A 21,482-nucleotide genomic window follows, 5' to 3' on the forward strand; every position below is an offset into this window, starting at 1 on the left:
CACCCATCCGGGGCCATACACTGTGTGTCACTGCTGTGTGGTCCCTGCACACCTGCCCCACCCATCCGGGGCCATACACTGTGTGTCACTGCTGTGTGGTCCCTGCACACCAGCCCTACCCGGCCAGGGCCATACACTGTGTGTCACTGCTGTGTGGTCCCTGCACACCAGCCCCGCCCGGCTGGGGGCCATACACTGTGTGTCACTGCTGTGTGGTCCCTGCACACCAGCCCCGCCCATCCGAGGCCCTACACTGTGTGTCACTGCTGTGTGACCCCTGCACACCAGCCCTGCCCAGCTGGGGCCCATACACAGTGTGTCACTGCTGTGTGACCCCTGCACACCAGCCCTGCCCAGCTGGGGCCCATACACTGTGTGTCACTGCTGTGTGGTCCCTGCACACCAGCCCCGCCCGGCCAGGGGCCATACACTGTGTGTCATTGGGAGAGAAGAGCTGTTCCTACCTGCTCCCTCGCTACTGGCCCAATTCCAGGTGCTCTGGCAGCCACCTCCCCCCACCTCCGCTTCCCACTCTTGCCTCCATGAGACATTGTGGGGATGGCGAACACAGGGGGATGGAAACATATCAGCCCTCCCCCCAAAATATTTCCATTGCGGGGATGCTAGCTGCCACAACCACCCTGGTTCTGCGGCCTCAGCTAGATCCTGCTGCCCTTATTCATTCTAAGTAGTACTTTATTCCCCTTTCATGGGGTGTACAGGCCCCATGCTGTCTCAGTCACTAAACAGCTAACAGGGAGATCAGCTGCCTTCTCAGCTGGGGCTTATTGGGGGCCCTGCAACAGCTGAGGAGATAAAAAGGCTTTAGATCTTAAGAGAGCGGTGGCTGCCAAAAAGGCTGAGGACCCACTAAGGATAGTGTCCTTCAGCAACAGACTGGCAGGAAGATGCCTAGGTACTTGGACCTCCAGAAGGAGAGGATGACAGAGCGTGAGTCTGGGGAGCACCCTACTAGAAGGGTGTGGGAGGAAGCCGTCCAGAGGAGCAGTAAGACATTGGGAGATGCTGATTCCAATGGCTTCATACAGGGTCTCTGGATAGGAACCTAGAGGAATGAGTGGGCCTGGGTTCCCCTATCAACCCCAGCAGAGGGATTATTTATGCCTGTAGAGCAAAGGATCTGAACCCCAAAGAGGCTGGAGACTGTCAACCCTTTGCTAGGGTTGCTGGCCTCCTGACTCACTAGACTCTTTGCTGCCCAGAGAGAGAGGAGAGACTATTAACGATCTGGCTCAAGCCTTAGTGAGGAGCTACCAGACAGAGGGCTAAATTGTGATTGGCTGAACAGAAGGGAAACTGAGGCAGGCTTGCCGTAACACCTGCTCAATGGTTGTGAGGAGGGGCTTGCCAGCAACTGAAAGCAGCCCTGGACATCCTCAATTGTCTCATTGAAATCAGCAAGACTACGCAAAGAGTAAGACACTACTCCACATGAGCACAGGTGTCACAATGTAGGACAGCGAGATCTGTGATAATTAAGGAATCTGGGCTTATGGCCACAGCTATACTACATTAGTTCTGTAGTATAAACTGATAGAACCACAATGAGTGAAGGGGATGAATTTGACCCACTGAGTCAATGAACATCAAATTCATTCATCATGTCCCTGTACTACCTTTTGCAACTGTTATGATCCATGTTACTCACTGATGTCATTCAGAGCTAAACCAATGTGCTACATGTCAGTGACACACTACAGCTCGCGGGTCAGATCTGGCCTGTGAGGGCTTTGGATCCAGCCCACAGGATTGCCAGTCCCATGGTGCAGTGGGGCTAAGGCAGGCTCCCTGCCTGCCCTGGACCCACGCCGCTCCCGGAAGCGGCCGGCACCATGTCCTTGCGGCCCCTGGGGGAGTGAGGAGGCACAGGGCTCTGTGCGCTGCCCTCACCTGCAGGTACCGTCCCCTGCAGCTCCCATTGGCCGGGAACGGGGAACTGCAGCCAATGGGAGCTTTGGGGGTGGTACCCGCAGGCGAGGGCAGTGCGTGAAGACCTCTGTCCCATTTCCCCCCGCCCCCGAGGCTGCAGGGACGTGGTGCTGGCTGCTTCCAGGAGCGGTGCAGTGCCAGGGCAGGCAGGGAGCTAGCTAATACAGTAGCTAGCTAATATTTGTTATGGTCAATGCCTAATTCTGATACTGCTCACTCCACCCCTCCAGCCTTTTAAACAATGGCTCTGGTGGCACATTTAGAATGGGAGATGCACCGGGGTTACGCTGAATGATCTACTGGCTTTCTGGAAAATAGCTAGAGGTACCTGATACATAATAGATTCTTCAACTGCCACATGGTGGATTCACAAGGGCAAGCAGATTTCCTAAGTGAAAAAGCCAGTTCCCCCTGCAGCAGTCATAGCTGCTTTAAGTCTTGTTCCACATTAGGTATGTGATAAGTGCTAACTACCAGGTAGAGATACATGCAACAATGAACTGTCACTCCAGCCTTGCACTAGAAGGCTGGACCTGAGTATGTTTACCAGTCTTCCTATAGAGAAGATGACAATCACTCTGTCAAATGAGGAATCTGCGCACTGTTTATCATTCTTTGGGAGTTTTATCATATAACTGGATGGCAGCAACAGATTCCATTTTGCATGTCCTGCTGCTTCAGGCTCCTTTATTCTTTAAAACCTCACTTGTTGGCAATGTCTGTGTCCTCTACGTCTGGTTTTGCCAGCCTTTCAGCATGTCACATCATCCCTCTCAAATGTCAGTGCATCTGCCACAAGCCAAGGGAGTACTTTTCTTGGGATAGATCATTTTACTGACAGTGAAGCATTGCAATTCTTCTGGTAGCTACATTGGGCAAAGCCTGTGGTCCCCCTGCGGTCAATGGGACACCTGGTGAGTGAGGCCAGCAGAGGTTGACTCTCACATTAAGCCAAAACATTTGTCATGTCTTTTGGTTTTCTCGTGAGACTGAAAAAAATCAATAATCATTTTTCAGTAGCTAATATCATAAAATGGTCAAAAATGTATATGTCTGGTACAACAGAGCCGTTCTACTCATGGGGCACGTTCTCCACTGGTGTGAATTCCATGGCTCCATTGAAATGAAAGCAATTTCTGAGAATCTGGCCCTGTAAAACAAAACTAAGCCTAAACAGTCCTGGACTCTAGTACAAGCAAAGGGGTCGAGTGTTTCACCCTGGACTGAAGAGCTGGGATAGGAGCTTTCTTTACCTGCTACTACATAAGTGAGACAATAACCCACGGTAGGTAGGTTGCAAGAATGATGCTGGTGGTTGTGTTTCTGGCTGAGCACTGCTATCCCAGCTTTGGTTAAGAACTAGATGAAGGTGGCATATGAGAGCAGAGCAACATGCACTAAAGGAGAGAAGCCCTCATCAGTACAGTCAAAGTCTCTATTTGATGTTTACTACTGTTCAAAATAACAGGGAGTGCAGGCAATTAGAACAACTTTGCTTGTAGATTAGTCACTTTTTTTAAATGGTGTTTGAAGGACTATCATTTTTAAGGCATATTGGGCCAGATCCTGCATAGGTGTTTTAAAAAAGGAGATGGATGTCTTCACACATTGAAAATGGAGCAAGAGGCAGCCTGTGGCCTGTGTTATGCTGGTGGTCAGATGATCACACAGGTCCCTTCTGGCCTTGGAATCTGTGAATGAAAAAAATTTTCATTCGGATCCTGTTCACTCCTTGCTGCTTCTGGCAGCATTTCTCTAGTTACTTCTCCCAACAGGAGCAATTTTTTCTTCAACAAAAGGGCTGCTTTGCATCTGAGGTTACAGTCCATGGTTTGGCATAAGGAACCCTACCCATGGCCATACACAATTGCCATCCATGGCATGCCTCCTTCCCCACCCCCACCCCCACCCATTGCACAACATAGAACAAACGGGTAGCATGGGGTGGATGTTTGTTCTATGGTGTGTAAGGGGAAAACAGAGGTGTTGTATGGATGGCAAGTGGGGAGGGCCAAATCCTGGATCCCAACCTCAGGTACTCAGCAGCTGTTTGGCTAAACCGCTAAAGAAAGAGTTACTCTGGCCACTAGGGGGAGCAAAGGGGGAAACACTGTCTGAGAGGTACAGGACAGAGAGCAGGGCTGTGTGCCCTGCAGAAATTCATGCAGGATGCAGACTGACAAATCTTCACAGTTACCTCTTTGCTCACCCTTAAACCCCTTCCTCTTCCACACTCTGCAGGGTTTGCCTCATTGCTGGTCTAGTGCCCATTGTGCATTGCTTTTTCTGCCTGTTGAACTGGGGCCTTTTACTACTAAAATGCAAAATCCCCAATTCATGTCAGATCTTTAGCCTCTGCTGTAGCTTTTCTTTGCATCCCTGCTGCAGTATTGTCTCTTCAACAGAAACCACCTGCAGCAGCTGTCATTTAATTGACTCCCTGATCTTGCAACATTTAAATAAGCTGGAATTATGAAAACCAACCAATATTTGTGGCTGCTGCCACCCCTGCCGTACCTGTTTGTGTGGAGAAATAGAGGGTTTAAGCCCCCACAGGCACCAAAAGCAGAATGAAACCAAAATCAGGATTGTCTTTAAACATGCATTTGACTTAGCAGAGGCGGTGAAAACCTTTAAGGGATTTGATCCTGGCTATAGAGTGGAATGCTGGGTGTTGCTCATTTCCTAACAGGTTCTTGCTATAGATTTTTCTGTCCATAAAACCGAAATGGTCCTTAAAGAAACAGCTGTGTTCTGCCTGTAGCCAGCAGAAGAATGGCATTAGTCACGTGCAGTCCAACACGTAGCACAATTGTAAAGTTCACTCTATGAGACTGACAGCAGCTATTCATATCAAATCATTCCACCATCTGCCTGAATGGCAGGCTTCTGGGTAGCAACCACCCCCCTCCTCTCTTGCTCTCTCCCTTCTGCCTCCTAGCAGCCTCAGCATTTAGCAAATACTCCGTCTGCCCCTAAGTGCAGCACACCGGGCAGCTGAATGCACAGCGGTTGATGCTGGTTTGAGAAACGCCAATAGTGAAATCAAAGAAGAAACGTGTAAAAGCTGCTCCCTGGGTTAGAGTCAGGTTGCTGCTGTCCTGTGTGGAGAGGTGACCAATCTGAAAGCCTGAGAATATCAGGCACTGAAAATTGACCAAACCCTCTCTCTCCCACCGTGCTCCCCTCCCAGTCCTGAATGTTGGGGATACAAAGAAATGGAACTCTGAGCTCCACCTGGCTTAGGCTCTCCTGGTTCAGTGCATTAGCCCTTCTCCGCCAATCATTCAGGCCCAATAGTTGGGCCTCCTTTGTGTGTTCTTTGCACACCTCTAGCGCTCATTGACTTAACTGGGAATTCGGAGTGTGCAAAGAACACATGATCCGGCCCTTAATGTCATGGAGGGAAATCCTTGCTGAAGCCCAAGAAAAAGGCTGGAAGACAGCAGATGGCAGAGATAGGGCATTTGTGCAGGGTGCCTACACCCCTGGTACACCTCAAAATCCAGTGTTCCGAGGCACTCCATAGAATCCCACCACAGAGCCAATGGATCTAAAACTGGATCCCCATTGCCGGCAGAGGCTAGTTTCGCCCCTAGGCTGCCATCAGGGAGAGGCTCTGTGGTCTGGACAGTCTTTCCCAGCAGCTCAGGGTCTCTCCAGATTGCTCAGGCTGTGAGCTGGCCCCTGTTAGCTTTGGCCCATGTGAGTGTTCAGACAAACATACACAGCTATGAAGTTCACCTAGGGAATATTTATTAAGTTAGCAATTTCCAGCTTCTGAGAGCAGAACCAAGCTGAGGCCATCAGTAAGGAAATGGGGTCGGGGGGCTTGGGGGCTGTGGCTACTGGGGGAGGCGGGTTAAAATGCCAGGCCAGAGTCATACTGCCCTCTTATTGGGAGTTGGTGGGGAGAGGGAGGAAGGAAAGCAAAGTAACATCTCAGTGCCTTGCGAACAGCAGGTCTGGTTCTGAAAGCCTCAGCTGGACATAAGGGCTGTAGTCTCTGTTCCTGTTTCTGGTGCATTTGACTATCAGGAAGGAAGGAGGAAATATTCTCTCCTTTAATATGCCCTAGAAAGACTCTGGGGAAGCTCATGCTTTTAGCATCCACAAGGTACTTCAGTCAGTAAAACAAATATATGGGAAACTTTTAAAGAAGGGAAGGGACAGGCTATCAGTGCTTTTGCCAGGAGTCAAAATGGACTAACTCTATAGACCAAGAGCCATGATCAACACAGTTTTACTCTCCCACCTATGGCAATTTTTTCTGTATCTCACTGTATACCTGAAAGTGGTGAAATGAGATTCTCCCAAGTAACTTACATGAGTTCAGTATCCCTCAGCGTTATTCATCTGCTGTACAATGATATAGGGGCTCAGGGTGTCCATAGATGCCCCCAAGGATGAAGAGGGGATCTAGCAGGAAAGAGCCAGTCACACTGATTCATATATAAAAATCCAGTGTGCAGGTGTGACCTAAGAACCACCCAATACCAACTGGCAAAGGGTTCATTGTTCTGTCAGCAGCTTCTCTCAGGTCTGACAAACTCACTACACCGAACATATTGCTGTCATAGTATTTATATATAAAGAATGTTGTGTGAGGTATCAAATGAATGCCAGTGACACACTGGTGATTAATATCTATTAAATACTAGGTGAGGTATTATGTATACCTACTTATATTATGCTTTAAAGTCTGTAACCAAACAAAGGAAGAAGCCGGTTTCTTCCAGACCAGAGGGAAGGTAGTTATCTCTCTGCCATATGTAAATTAAATATTGTGAGCCAAAAACAATGGCAGCTACATTTGCCTATAAAGTCAACAGGAAAACAGGATGATGTGGGAACGAGAACTCAGTATGACACCAGCACAGTGGAGAACAAAAAGGAATGTATTTCAAAGGTTTATTGGACTATAACGGGTACAAGGACAACATCCCATTATCTATTTCACTGAGGAACACACGGGTGGAGAGGGGCGAGTGGTGAACAAATGGGTCCTAGATTGAGTGAAAACCAGTTTACTCTGCAGGAAGACTTTGAGCGTGAGAAACCGCAGCATGTTAAGCTTTTGTCTCTAGAGAGCATGTTATACTTTTGTTTTATTTGTAACCATTTCTGTTTCTATTATTCTTACTCAATACCCACTAGAATCTGCAAATAAGTGTTCTTTGTTAACAAACTTACATTTGTTTTCACCATAAATAGGTTGCAGTGCCGTGTTGTTATAAAGGACCTGCTCCTGAGCTGTAACTTTCCAGGTGTATGTACACTGTCTCTTTGGGGACAGCTTACCTGGTAATTACTGGGAGTGTCTAGTGACAGGGATGGATGCTCCAGGGGGATGGTTCAGTGGTGAGAGTGTCAGGGAACTGAAACACAGCTTAGCACCAACAAGTGTCTCTTGCTGAGCTGGGGGTGCGGGGGGTAACACAGTGACCTATGGTTCTGAACACCCTGAGAAAGTGTCTCAACAGGTTAAAACAGGGACTGCATTGTGCTTCAAATGCTGACTTTGGCTCCTCTTGTAGGATGGTAGTTTACTTTGAGACTGTAAAATGCATTATATACATGTCAGGTAGGTAAGGATTCATAATACCCATTTTATAGATAGGTAAGTTAAGTGATTTACTCAAGGCCACAGAATAAATCAACCTCAAATCCAACACCAGAACTGACACCCATCCCGTGCTTGAATCACCAGATCCCACTTCCTCTCTTTCCACAAGGGCACTTTGTTCTTTAACAGATACACCAATGCAGAGCACACTGTTAGGCTTTCCACACAACAGGTTGGGCATGTTGTTACATGCGTAGATTAGATTTAACACTGAGCCCAGGCCAACCCTTCCCCCAGAGCCTGACCTCCACAGCCCCCTGGGGAAGGGTTGCTAAAAGACTGAGGGGAGGAGGTACTTCTGTGTGCCACGCTTCTTCCACCGGTTTTCATGCTCCCCATTTGTGGAGGGAGAGGGGATAATCTGGGCCTGACAATATTTAGCAAAGCTAATGAACTTAGCAGCTCTGTGGCCACCTGTTATTTCTAAGTTCCAAGGCACCCTCTTCAAGAGACACACACAACCATGTGTACTGAAACATTTTTTTTTAATTTTCCATCTGTGTAGAGAGACGCAAAAGTGATGTTAAGCAGGCAGCCCATAGGGGACCTTTCCTGTTTGTTATGCTCTTGTTATCCTGATTGCAAACAAACAGACCTTCAGTGTGGCTAAATTAACACTGCCAATGAGCCATGCGATGCAGAATGGAATTTTGACCCAAAAGAAAATAAAATAAGGTTGAGATTTTCTATGAAAATGGCCACCTGTCTTTCAGTCAGTTATAGAACTGGTCAAAAAAGTTGCAAATTATAATATCAACTAAAATTTTTGATTGAAAAACATGACAAAATTTCCAGGAAATTTTTAGCCAAAAAAGTCTTTTTGTACAGGGATATTTAACTAACTGTAGTCATGGCTAATGTCTGAAGGACGCATTTTGATTTTCTTGTATCACAACAGCTAAGATGTTGCATTACCTTTCAGGTAAAAATCTGAAAGCTCTTTATAAACATGAAATAGCTCACCCTTGTACTACTCACATGACAGGAAATGATAACAATAGTCATCTTACAGATCTTAACACCCCTGGGTATATCCATAGTGCTGCAGCCCAAAGCAGGGTCTTGTTTTACAGGATGAAAATGAATGGTGGTTAAAGACAGCTCTGGGCTGCACAACAGTGGTTTCCATTCAGTCAATAGATTACTGGAAGGGAAATAGCAGGTTAGCTCCTCTTCCTACTCACCAAGCCACACCTCACCCTTCAAGCCATGGAGCGCGGAGCATCTGAATAAAGTGACTTGTACCTCAAGAGAAACTGCTTTTATTGGCACTGAGTCTTTTAAATGACTCAAGGTCCCCACCAGTAAGCAATGTGGTACAATGATTTCAATGGGATACTCACATGGTTAAAGTTAGGCTGGTGTTGAAGTACTGTTGCAGTCGAGGTCTCTGTATGTATAGGAGTAGTGGGAGGATTTGCTGTGGAGACAGCTAAAGCCTGACATAGTTTAAAATAAATGACACTTTAGAAAAGCTTCTCCCATATTTCCATGTAAGAAAACCCACTCTTCCCTTCTCTCATTGCTTCAGCTCTGAAGCATAGGCTGCATGGTTGAGAGCCTGTCTGTAATTTTAAATCTAATGTATGTATTCTCATGAATTACTTAACCTTGCATCCTGAAAATTCCCAGGAAGAGAGCTGTCGAGGGTGACATGTCAGATATGAAGTGGCTCTCCAGCTGGTCCCTGTCTGCATGCTGGGAAGGCATGTGGAGACATTTTTTCAGTTGCTGTACTAGTGTGACACTTTCACAGTGGAAAATGATGTATCATTCTTAAACCGTTGCTGGGTGGACACTTCAAAGTGCATTGGAAACTCAGAGAGAAGTGCCCTATTGTTAATTGTTCCTTTCACACGTACATTGGGATGAACATGGCTAGAGCAGAGAGGAACAAAAGGGCTCCAGTGGCCTCTTAGAGAAAACCCTATGCAGCTCAACCTGAGTCTGACCTTGAAAGGGTTTTAAAAATAAAAATCCTGCTCTCCAGTCTATCCCCCTTAGGAACCCTATTGTTATCCAGCTGCAGGGGTACCAGAGCAGCAGACAAAGCCTCGTCATCATGAACTACCTTCTGCAGCAGCACAGTAGCTGCACAGGGGAAAGTGTTAGTGGCCAGAGCTCTTTGATTCTAAAACCAGCTATATTAGGAAGGGCCATACACAATGCAGCAAATAAAGGGCTAGAATGGGACGTGGGCCATGTCTACACTACAAAGTTAAGTCGACTTAAGTTACATTGATGATCATCCATCACCGTAATTAAACTGCTTTTGCATGTTCACACAACGCTTCTTGTGATGGTGGAGCACGTCCACTGGTGGTACTCTTGGATCGCCAGAGAGAGCAGTGCTCCGTGAGTAGCTATCCCACTGTGCAACTCACCACCATCCAGTGGCGCTGGAACACTTTTTATAGTGAGGGTGCTGAAAGCCAGCAAACTATCCCCAAACTTTTTACCTTGCACTCTCCACCCCAGCTGAGGCCAGGAGCAGGGCCGTATCTCCAGGAGAGGGGGATACGGACAGGGGTAAGGGGGCTGAGGCTGGTGCCATGGTTGGGGGCAGGTGTGGGGCCGGCAGCTGGCACCCTACGTGCGGGGCCAGCAGCCGGGACCCCGTGTGTGCGGCCAGGCACAGGGCTGGCAGCTGGGACCCAACAGAAAACCTGGGGGTGCTGCAGCGCCCCCCCCCACCTCTACTTCTTGCACCTATGCCGCCATCTGCTGTTGGGTATTCTGGGAAGGGTTCGCAGTGCTTCATGGTGGCAGACTCTCGGTTTGATCATTCCAGGGGCTTCTGACTACATTTTGTGCCTCTTTTCAACAGCCCCTTTAAACTGTGTGCCCACCATCTCTGTCTCAAAGCATGGATCCTACACTGATCTCCAGTATTGTGATGAGTATTATGAATACAACACGGCTGATCCTGCAGTATTTCATGTGCTGTGAATCTGATAATGAATCCGTGGTGTCTGCCCTGCTGGGTGCTATGGAAAGGAACAATTTAAGATTGCCTTTGGCATTCATGGAGCAGCTGCACATAGTGGACTGTCGGTTCTGGGCATGAGCAACAAGCACTGAGAGGTGGAATTGAATCGTGATGCAGATAGGGATGACAAGCAGTGGCTGCAGAACTTTTGGATGTGTAAAGCCTCCTTCCTGGAACAGTGTGCGGAGCTCGCCCCAGCCCTCTGGCACAGGGACACCAGAATGAGAGCTGCTCTAATGGTGGAGAAGTGAGTGGAGATCGCTGTGTGGAAGCTGGCAACTCCAGACTGCTACCGATCAGTCATGAATCAGTTTGGAGTTGGGAAGTCCACCATGGGGATTTTAGTGATGCAAGTGTGCATCACCTCCTGCTATAAAGGACTGTGACTCTGGGCAATGTGTGGGAACTAGTGGATGGCTTTGCAGCAATGAGATTCCTGAACTGCAGCGTGGCGACAGATGGCACGCATATCCCCATTTTGGCCCTAGATCACCTTGTGACAGAGTACATCGACAGAAACGGCTACTTTTCTATGATTTTGCAAGCTCTGGTGAATCACTGGGGTCATTTCATGAACATCAACGCGGGGTGGTTAGAGAAAGTGCATGATGCACCCATCTTCAAGGAACACTGGCCTGTACAGAAAGCTGCAGGCAGAGACTTTCTTTCCAGACCAAAAGATTCCACTGGGGGATGTGAAAATGCCCATAGTGATCATTGGAGACCCAGCCTACCCCTTGCTCCTATGGCTTATGAAGCCTTATACCAGAAACCTTGACTGATTCAACAACAGGCTCAGCAGGTGCAGACTGACGGCTGAATGTGCCTTTGGACAATTAAAGGCTCGCTGGTGCGGCCTTTTTGTCAGGTTAGACCTCAATGAGGAAAATACTCCCATGGTCATAACAGCCTGCTGTGCTCTGCATAACATTTGTGAAGCTAAGGGGGAAAATTTTCTGCAGGGGTGGAGCATTGAGATGGATTGGCTGGCTGCCGATTTTGAGCAGCCAGATACCAGGGCTGTTAGAGGGCCTCAATGGGGGACTATTCAAATCAGAGAGGCTTTGAAGGAGCATTTTGACAATGAGCCCCAGTAATGTGTCTGTCTGTAATGCGTTTAGCCAGGCATTGTTTTCTTGCACTGTAATATGAACCTTGTAATGATTGCTGTGTGTGCATTAATTTTACAATGCAAATGCACCGATTGCCACTGTGTATGAATTTCACCAGCAGCAACCATCATTTGTAGGACACAAGCAAAGATTCCTTATCTTTCTATAAGTACATTTTTACTCAACAACGATACAAACATTATTATATTGTGCCAGGGACATGAAAATGAAGGACATATTTTCAAATGAGGCTCTCACGGTTGGGTATATGTCCAGCTGTCATTGTGATACATGTCCTCTAGGTGGAGTGCATGGGGTACTGAGACAGCCTGGGAATATGCCAGGAATGTGGGGGTGGAGAGTTGGGAGGGCATGGAAGGCAGTTCTCTATGGGCTGCAGGGGGAGGTGAGAACAGATGTGTTCTGTCTGCAGTTCAGTCAGGGTCCTCAGCATGTCTATATGACCCTGTAGCAGCTGTATCATCTGCTCCTGCTCCTGTTTCCTCTCCTGGCTATCTATACATAGTTTCTCATTGATAGCCTCTCTCCATGCTCTGTGCTTGCAATCCAGAGCATCAGAGGATTGCAGCACCTCCCCGAACATGTCTTCCTTACTCCTGGTTCATCCTCCTTATCTGGAGCCACTCAGCCAGTACGCAGGAGGAGACAGTCAAGGACCCAACTGCAGAAGCTAAAGAAACAATAGACAGAGGCATTATTGTGAGTGCACTCACAACCTTGATTCAAACAAGTTAGAAACACAACTTGTTTCAGAGGGGAGTCTCAGAGGGGTATCACTATGAGCACCATTCTGAATATTGGCACCATTTTTCACAGGCGCGGGTGATAGCAGCTAATATCTCGTTCCTGAGGGTAACCGAGGATGCAAGTGTGCAGCTTCTGCTTGCATGTGGCTGCTAACCGGGTCTGTATGCTGCTTGCCTGTGTGCTGCTTTGTTGCCTGCAGAAGTAATTGCCAATTGGTGCGGCAAAGTTTCCTACAGTAGGAGAAGAAGCAAGACAGCCTCCCAAGAAACCTTCAGCAGAGGATTGCAGAATACCTCCAGGGAAGTTTCCTAGAAATCTCAGTGGAGGATTCCTGTGACATCCCGTGGTGCATCAACAAACTTTTCCGCAGGGCTCCCTCTGCCTAGCTACACAGAGGAATGAAACCAGATACAAATGGTGCTTGTGTTGGTTATTTCAATCCCTCTTCTATCCTAGTTAAAAAAAGGAGACCTCTACCTCATGTCTCCCTGCAGTATCAAAGCACAATGAATACTTACCAGAGCTCCCCTCTTCTGCATCAGGCATGCCAGAGTTGGAGTGCTGGGACTGGCTAGACCACTCAGAGTTAAGAAGAGGTCCTGGCTCACCAGGCCACGGGACATTCCTGTTGCCTGACCTCCAGCTCCTTCCTTGTCTACAACGTCATTCTCTGGCTTCACTCTGCTAGCCACTGTCTCCAGCACCCGCCCCCCGAAGTATCCATGGGGCTCTTAGCAGTGGAGGTGGGGTTGCTGCAGAGAATGGTATGCAGCTCTTTGTAGAAGTGGCATGTCTTTGGTGATGCACAGATCGACAATTGGCCTCCCTTGCCTTCTGGTATGCCTGCCTCAGCTCCTTGATCTTAGCACAGCACTGCTGCATGTCCCTATTGTGCCCCTTCTCCTCCATGCCATGAGCAATCTGCCCAGAAGTATCAAAGTTCCTGCAGCTGGAACAGAGCTGTGACTGCACAGCCTCCTCTCCCCACAGACCCAGCAGATCCAACAACTCCGGTGTATTCCAGGCAGGCATGAGTTTGCTGCAGGGAGTCGGCATGGTCAGCTGGGTAGATCTGATGTGAGCTCTCCAGGCTGAGCAAACAGGAAGAAGCATTTCAAAAATTCCTAGGGCTTTAAAAGGGGAGAGGCACATGCCTGAGTACCTGGCTGCAGGGCAGCGGAGTTCAAACTGGTGACCAGAGTGGTCACAATGGGCATTGTGGGACACTTTCTGGAGGCCACTTAGGGTGACATAAGCAACTCAGTGTCTACACTGACACTGCTTGCTCTAAGTACGTCACCATAAGCGCTATGCCTCTCTTTGAGATGGTTTTATTATGTCGGCTTAGCAGGAGAGTTAAATCAGCGGGAGGAGCATTGCAGTGTGTCCACCTCCACTGTTAGGTCGACGTAAGATGACTTGCCAACTTAACAGTGTAGTGTAGACATGGCCTTAGACGCCACACCTGCCCAAGGGAATAACAAGGGCTAAAAAGCCCACAAAGCGGTTACAGGGGGTAACAGGCCTGTGGGAGTAAGCAGGGCTAGGCACCTCATTGGAGCCAGAGGATGAGGAGTAGGCACGGAATGCATAGCCTTAGATCCACCCACTCACCGCACTTGCTGGCCAGAGTAGCTAAGGTTGAGGGAAGCAGTAAATTAGGAGGAAGTAGGGGAGGAACTGATACTCAGAGGGGTGTCTCTGAGCCACACCTCTCAGGGTTGTTCCTCCCAGCTTGTGTACCTCTCCTTGCTCAGAGCTCTCACCACTTAGCTCATATAATGAATGAGCCGACACCATCCTAGGGTAACTCCATCTACATCAATAGAGTGAGGCCAGAATGAACTTGGCACATTGAGTCCCAGCAATCATTTCACAGAGGAGACTTGAGGGGGCTCACACTCTGCCCAGGTAGAAGTGGCTCTGTTACACGTGCCGGTGGAGGATCTGTATAGAACCTTTCAGTATGTTGCATGAGTTTCCCAAGTTTCGGCAGATACAGCTCATTAACATTCTGTGACAGCCCAGAGCAGTCCAAATCCTTCTCCCATCTGTTTGTTACACTCTCTTCCCGAAATCTGGGCCAACCATTAAGCTCTTTAGGAGGGGATTACATTACTCAAGGGTTTACACAGTTTATCCAGCCTGGTTCATATGTTAAGTATACACACTATGTAATTTTGTTACCTGGAAATAAGCAAAGAGATGAGCCCTTGGAAGGATACCTGTTTACATTGGTTGGATGAAAACACTGTTCATCTAGCCTGTGCAGCATAAAAAATTAATCCTGGACATGGCAAGCAAACTGATCACTGTGTGAACTGGGACTGGAAGATTAGTCTTTGATTAATATATCAAGAGACGGCTGCTTGTCATTCCCAAGCAGAGTGTGTGTGTGTGGAGGGGACTGAAATTATAAGAGTGCAGAGAGATTTCTAGCATGGAATAACACAGGACTGAAGTCTCAGGAGAGTTTCTTATAAAAGTTCCTGAGGCAGAGTTGTCTACACTAGAGCTCCCACTGGTGGAACTGCCCCTATAATTGGAATGGTGGGAACGGTTATGCAAGGCAGCCTACTGTAGTTACAGCCCCATCTGGATGATGATGCTGTGCTTATATAGCACTTCGCATCAGTAGATCTCAACTTCTTGTCTGCTGAAATTTTATATTGTCTCTTCAAGAATGTTTACCCTCTTCTGCCTCAGTTAGTTGGAAACAGAGAGACAGATGCTTGGGTGCCGTTGGGAGGTTAGTGCAATGGAACCAGTTGCAGATCACCAGTGCTGGGGATGGATCTGTGCCAGCCCAGACTCCAGTATAGTTTGGAGCAGCCACTGCGGTGGTGTAACCAACAGCTGGGGCCATTTTGGCAGCTGGTGATTGCCAGAGGACAGGAGTGTTCCAGCCATGCCTCTTACTACTGGCCTCACCCGCTCCACCAAAAGCTGGGTGGCCTAGGGATTGTGCCGCCCTGGGGGAATTCTCTGTTGGCTGGACCTACCAGCTTCAGAGACCCTTTGTGCCGATGAGACCTGTACAAAGGGGCTGTAGCACATTGGGGATCTGGCCCGGCATGTAAATCCAGTCTTTAAGAAAAAGCCTTAAGGCCTGATTTTGACCTCACACTGTGTTAAACCAGGGGTAAAACAATGAATTTAGTGCAGTCAATGGAGCTATGCTGATTTACACTAGCTGAGCATCTGGCCCTGAGTTTTTACATGGCTCTTACATGTGCAGAACTCCTGATGACATCACAAGTGGCTTGGGAAGGGATGAGCAAAAAGGCAATAGGGTATTCAAGATCTGGTGCCAAGTGAGACACTTAATTTAAGGTGCGTCATCCACCCCACATGGCATAAGCAAGCACTTTTCTTTCCTGTAAGGAAAGTAAAATGAATAGAAATGGGCACAAGCTGTAAAATACGGATGTTGGCTGGATTTTAAAGTTCAGGTCTTTGCGACTGGCCCTTGAAAGAGTGATTTTTTTTGTTTGCAAAAGTTGGATCTGGGTTTGGATTTCAGACAGCCCCAAAGCATGGATGTGTTTGGATCCAGAGATTATATTTGGGCCTCTCTGTTATTAATAATAATTAATAAGGTTTAGCCCTTATATTGCATTTCCACCTCAAAGGCACTGCAATCTTTATTAGTCTTCCCACTGAACACTGCAGTTCAGCTGATGGCTGCTCAAGCCTGAGGCGCTGGGAGTGCAAGCTGCCTTGAGTTCTGAATGGCTGGCATTTCTGAAATTCACCAGGGGCAGGCTTTTCTGCTCTCCTATTCTCACAGATCTCCAAGGGGATAACGTGCATCATGGGACTCCGGGTTTTACTGTGCTATTAAGTTATTGCCACCCCTTGGGACAGCCCTGCAAGGAGGAGGAGGACTCGCATAACTCTGGATCAGTAAAGGAAGCAGCTCAATTAGCATTTCACACGCTTTTCTTCGCTCTCTTCTTCCCTTCCCTGCAGTGGGCATGCTTTCCCCTTAAAGGATTGTCCTGTTTCTGCTCCTTGCCAGCGTTGGCAGGGTGACAGTAGTCGAGTGTGCAAACTTGTGCTATTGTCCCCGGGCCAGGGGGAGTCATGGAGACCCATTAATATGACACAGGAAAATGTTTGCTGATGGCAATTCTATGGGCTTTGTCTAACTCTTTCTCCATCATGACGACTCGATTTAAGTCTCTAACTGTTTGACTACAGATGCAAGAGTACTATCCAACTCCATCCCTTTGTCCGGGCAGTTTGAATGGGTAATTCAGCTTTTGTGTGGCTCAATTGAGGGGGCAAACATAAAGACAAGATTCTTGAGCGCTCAAGCTCCCTTTCCATGGATATCTGCACATCTCTTTAGAGATTTGTTCCTTTCCTACCTTTTTTTCTGACATCATCCTCCCTTTAAAAAAAAAAAAAAAAGCCCTGATCAAGAACAGTTAAAAGCAGGCTAGCCTGGTCTCCCAAACTAGCATTGTCCTGTGTCATTGAAGCATGGTTACTGCCAGGCTCCAGACAGCTTTGGGGTAGTTTAGAGAAAAGGGTGTCTAAACTTTCTTTACTCATCAGCAGCATATCATGTTGGATTGTGTTGTTGGAGGGGGAGCAAAGGGAAGGCCCTCACAGGGGTGGAGGAGGAAAAAAGGGGTGGAGGAAAGAGTGGAGAATGGTAGAAATCACAGGGAAATGGTCGTATTTATTAGCTGTCTTTCTGTGGCTGTCCCCATGGCGACAATTTGTGATGACAAAGAATGTGAGAACGGGGGAGCCTAATGCCTGATTGGGATGCTTTGTATTTGGCAAAGTGGCTTCTGATTGGTCTGAGAAAGCCCCCTAACTAGAAGGAGTTGATATTCATTCAGCTTACTCAAGTGCTGCTAAACTGCTTCTAAACACTCAGAGGGTCCGGTTGCTTCTCTAAAGGTTGGTAGTGTATAACCTGTATAACAAGATTAGCCGGGGAACTGGGTTCTTCTCAGCAGTGATACAGTAACAATCAATATTAGAGAGACAATCTACTCAGTGTGTGTGTGTTGGTTACAGTGACATGGAAGTGCTGCTGAGCTTTCTGCTTACGCTTTAAACATTACCTGTCTAACAAGATTAACCATTTGGTTCTCAGCGGTAACAAGCTGTCGTGTGTGCGCGTGTGTGCGCGTGCCATGGTTGTGTGATTGCAAGGATGTGGATGTGCTGCAGATGTTTCAAATTTCGCTAGCATGACAATCTGACACCTGGCTTGTTCAGCTGAGAAGTTTGATTTGTTCTTGTTTTTCCCATCTACTTGATGCTTTCGATTTTTTTTCCTGCTGCAGGGGAGCATTTGGGTTTGAAGTCATGAATATGTCCCTCCTGCTTTCACAGGTTTGCCCAGGTTTGAGGAGTGGGATTATAAACTTTTGATGGAAATCTCCAGGAGGATCCCTCTTTGAAATGGCATCAGACAGCGAGGTGAAAACGTTACTGAATTTTGTGAACCTGGCCTCTAGTGACATCAAAGCCGCTCTGGACAAGTCTGCTCCCTGCCGCCGCTCAGTTGACCACAGAAAATACTTGCAGAAGCAGCTCAAGCGTTTTTCTCAGAAATATTCCAGGATCCCAAGATGCCACCCCAGCAAATCCATGGAATCCAGCTTCAAACGGGGGGCAGAGGATAGAAATCGCAGTTCAGACCCAGATGGCCCGGATCCAAATCACTGCAAAGCGTCCAGTGAAAAGGCCCTGAGGCTATCAGAGGTGGAGGAGAACTTCAGTGGGGGACAGGTTTTGCAAGAGCAAAGCCCAGAGTCTTTAAGGCCAGATCAGGTGCCCATGAGGAAAAGACAGCTGCCTGCTTCCTTCTGGGAAGAACCCAGACCAACTCAGAGTCTGCTGGTCGGGAGCTTTCCTGCCGGATTGGATGGGCTCCCAAACTCCAGGGACCTCCCTCCTTACGAGGGCAAGAAAAGCAAAAAGGGTCCTGATACCACTGAGCCAGGCAGCCCCCCTCTGCCTGCCCAGCCCAGTGGGGAGAAGGAGCCTATCAAAGTGCCCGGGACATCCTTATCTGGCCGGATGAATGCCTGGAGCTGCTGTCCATTTCAGTACCATGGACAACCTGTTTACCAAACCCATGGAGCCCTACCTCAATCACCCTTTCCAGGCCTGGGGCTATGGAGGAAAAGCACAGCACCCGCAGGGGAGATCCAACACTTCTGCAAGGAGGCGGGCAATATGGGGCAGAAACTATACAGACCAGTGGTTTTGAAACCCATCCCTACCAAGCCGGCAGTGCCACCTCCTATTTTCAATGTGTTTGGATACATTTAGCCTGAGGGAAGGGAGGGGATTTTGTGCTGTGTACGGTAGCTCTTTCAAATGAAATTGAAATGTAACTTCAGCCATTGGCCCATCAGCCAGTCACACTGTGGAGCAATTCTTAGGGAAAGAATCTGCTATCATTTCCATCTGTCTATAGACGGGTAGCTATTACAGGCTGCTCCTTTAATCGGAAAGGCACAAGCTGGCTGACTTAAATAGTGGTTGTGAATACTTTTGGGTGTCAGTCTCCCCTCACTGCACTGGTATAAATCAGGAATAACTCTTACTGAAGCCAGTGCAGTTAAATGTCAGGAGAACTGGGCCTCTTGTATTTAAGATAATTGTTTGACCCAGGGTGTCAGGCTAAGAACCATTTGGAATCTGCACTTGTAACCCCTACGAGACCTTTTCCATATGGGAATGTCTTTATGGGGACGCTCTGCACCAGCAGCAGCAATGAGATTAAACTGATAATATCTCTTGTACTTTAAAGTCATTCTAAAGAAATCAGTTAAGGTTTTCAGGTCACTTTCTTTTACCGATAGGACAGTATTTAATGCAGAAGATAAGTTTGTAAGTTGATTTCAGCTCTTCTCTTGTGTAAATATCAAGAGAGTTTAAAAAAAAATAAAGCAGGTAATTTTATTTGTCTCCACATCTCGAATATGTTCAGATTGCATGTTTATTGTCCTCCCAGTAGATTCAAGTTCAGTATGTAAAGGTGTTGTCATTCAGAAATGAGGGCCTGATTCTCTAATCGTTCACAGTGGTGTAAATCAGGAGTAGCTCCACTGAAGGCTATGAAATTAGCCAGTTTAAAACTGGTGTGAATGAGAGCAGACCTGCCCTGTGACAACTAAGAGAATAGACTGGAAATGGTTTAGCAGCATTTGAACATGTAAGTGCAAAACCAGTGATATAAGAGAGAGGATCGGAGTGTGAACACATTGGCACTAAAGCCTCAGGGTATGTCTGCACCAGAAATGCTACAGTGGTCCAGCTGCAGCACTGTAGTGTAGACACTTTATTACAGTGTCTGAAGGGCTTCTCTCATGGCTGTCATAAATCCCCCCCTCCAAGAAGCAGCATCCAGGTTGACAGAAGAATTCTTCCATTGACCTAAAGGTGTCTACAGGGGGCTTAGTTTGGCTTAACTATGTATCACGGGGGGAGGGTTAATTTTTCACACTCCTTAGCGACATAACTAGATTGACCTATGTTTTAGGTGTAGACCAAGCCTCAGTTGATCAAGGCAATGAGCGTCCCAGGGACAATTCTCTACTCTGCCTGAGGACTGGTCTACACTAGGCGCTTACATTGGCCTGGCTACACTGCTCAGGGGTGATCCACACCCCCGAGCAACGTAACTATGCTGACCTAACCCCGAGTGTAGACAGCACGAGGTGAACAGAAGAAGTGGTTTAAGTGTAGACATGCCCTGATTCTAAGATGGAAAGCTGCAGATAAATAAGTACCCTAGTAGTTTGCAAGTTATTCACTTGCAAAGCTGGTCATGCGTGATGAAATCACTTCTGATAGATTAAAAGGAGTGTTTTGTTAAACTTCTCTAAAGCCTACAAAGAAATGATGCTAAACAAATAGGACCGGAGACTTATGATTAAATATTATGGACCTGATTCTCCAGTCGCTTAGTGGTGTAAATCACTGAGATCAATAGAGCTACACTGTATAAAAGTGACAGGAGAATCAGACCATATGCATCAGCTGAGGGTCTGGCCTTGTATACTGCCTGCAACTTTTATTAAGGGCACGCAGATAATTCTCTGGCCAGTGGGGCCATTTTTCCCAGCCATCTCAATCATAACCCTGAGAGTAGCCTATGCAGAAGTGAAGCCACAGTGGGTTATTCCTGTAGTCTAAAAGCAACAGCATGAAAGATGAACCAGGCTTGAGTCTTAACTTCCTTCTCCTTGTGCAGTCATTAACACCTGTGCAATAAGGCATTATACAACATGATTGTCTGATCTGGTAGCATTTTACCAGCTTTGCATAGTTGTAAATAATAGCATAAGGTCCAGAAGAATCAGATCCATAGAGTCTTGGGGGCCAGCATGGAAGTGTGGGTCTGGCTCCTCTATCATACTTCAATACCTCCTCCTTGTCTTCAGAAAAGACTCCATGAAGAGGCAGTGTCCCTGATCCTGCAGCCATTGAAGTGAAATGCAAAACTTCCTCTTAGGAGGAGAAATGGGCGCAAGAGAGGCAAACTGCAGAGCGCCAGACAAGGGGTTCCTGCAGCTCTTTCTCACATGAGTGGCCCTTACTCACACTTGTAGTCGGACTGAAACCAATGGGCCAGATGCTGAACGCAGTCACAACTGTGTGAACACAGAGTGGCTTCACTGGAGTTCTGCCAGGCTGCCAGCAGGCAGGATGACTGGGATCAGCACCTGGCTCTCTGGAACCACTTCAGAATGTATGGTTCCATCAAAATGAAAACACTTCATGAAACTGGGTCAATGTCATTTCAGAGGAAAATGGGGTGGGGGAGGGAGAGGGAGAGTTCTGACGTCAAACCACTTCTGTTTTTTTTTTTTAAGTGACTTTTCATTTAGAAGTTTTCATTTTGTAGGATCATGGCTAGCACTATAATACGATAACTCTAGAAAGTCAAAATTGGAACAAAATGTCAAATGAAACATTTCTATCTTTTTTTTTTTTTTTTTTTTTGTAATTTTTTCTTTGCAAGTTTGGAACGAAGCCAAATTTCAGAAGCCAAATT

General features: G+C 47.4%; 1 protein-coding gene across 3 annotated transcripts; it reads left to right on the forward strand.

Annotated features, from left to right (window-relative positions):
• Positions 1 to 830: 830 nt before the first annotated feature.
• On the forward strand, positions 831 to 21,179 carry FAM181A (family with sequence similarity 181 member A). Of its 3 annotated transcripts, none has more exons than XM_065593533.1 (2): positions 831 to 951; positions 17,804 to 21,179. In XM_065593533.1, exon 2 carries the CDS (start codon positions 17,873 to 17,875, stop codon positions 18,746 to 18,748), a length of 876 nt encoding a protein of 291 aa, XP_065449605.1. In that variant the 5' UTR covers positions 831 to 951; positions 17,804 to 17,872; the 3' UTR covers positions 18,749 to 21,179. The 3 variants fall into 3 exon arrangements, with proteins under 3 accessions (XP_065449605.1, XP_005307536.2, XP_005307537.2); XM_005307479.5 differs by lacking the exon at positions 831 to 951 and adding an exon at positions 16,676 to 17,362 and having other exon boundaries at positions 17,755 to 21,179; XM_005307480.5 differs by lacking the exon at positions 831 to 951 and adding an exon at positions 16,677 to 17,362.
• The last annotated feature ends 303 nt before the right edge of the window (positions 21,180 to 21,482 follow it).

The sequence above is a fragment of the Chrysemys picta genome, chromosome 4 (assembly GCF_011386835.1).
Source record: "Chrysemys picta bellii isolate R12L10 chromosome 4, ASM1138683v2, whole genome shotgun sequence".
Taxonomy (NCBI): Eukaryota; Metazoa; Chordata; order Testudines; family Emydidae; genus Chrysemys; species Chrysemys picta.

Coding starts and splice junctions, on each gene's coding strand:
- FAM181A (XM_065593533.1), top strand. CDS start 17,873: ATGGCATCAGACAGCGAGGTGAAAACGTTACTGAATTTTGTGAACCTG.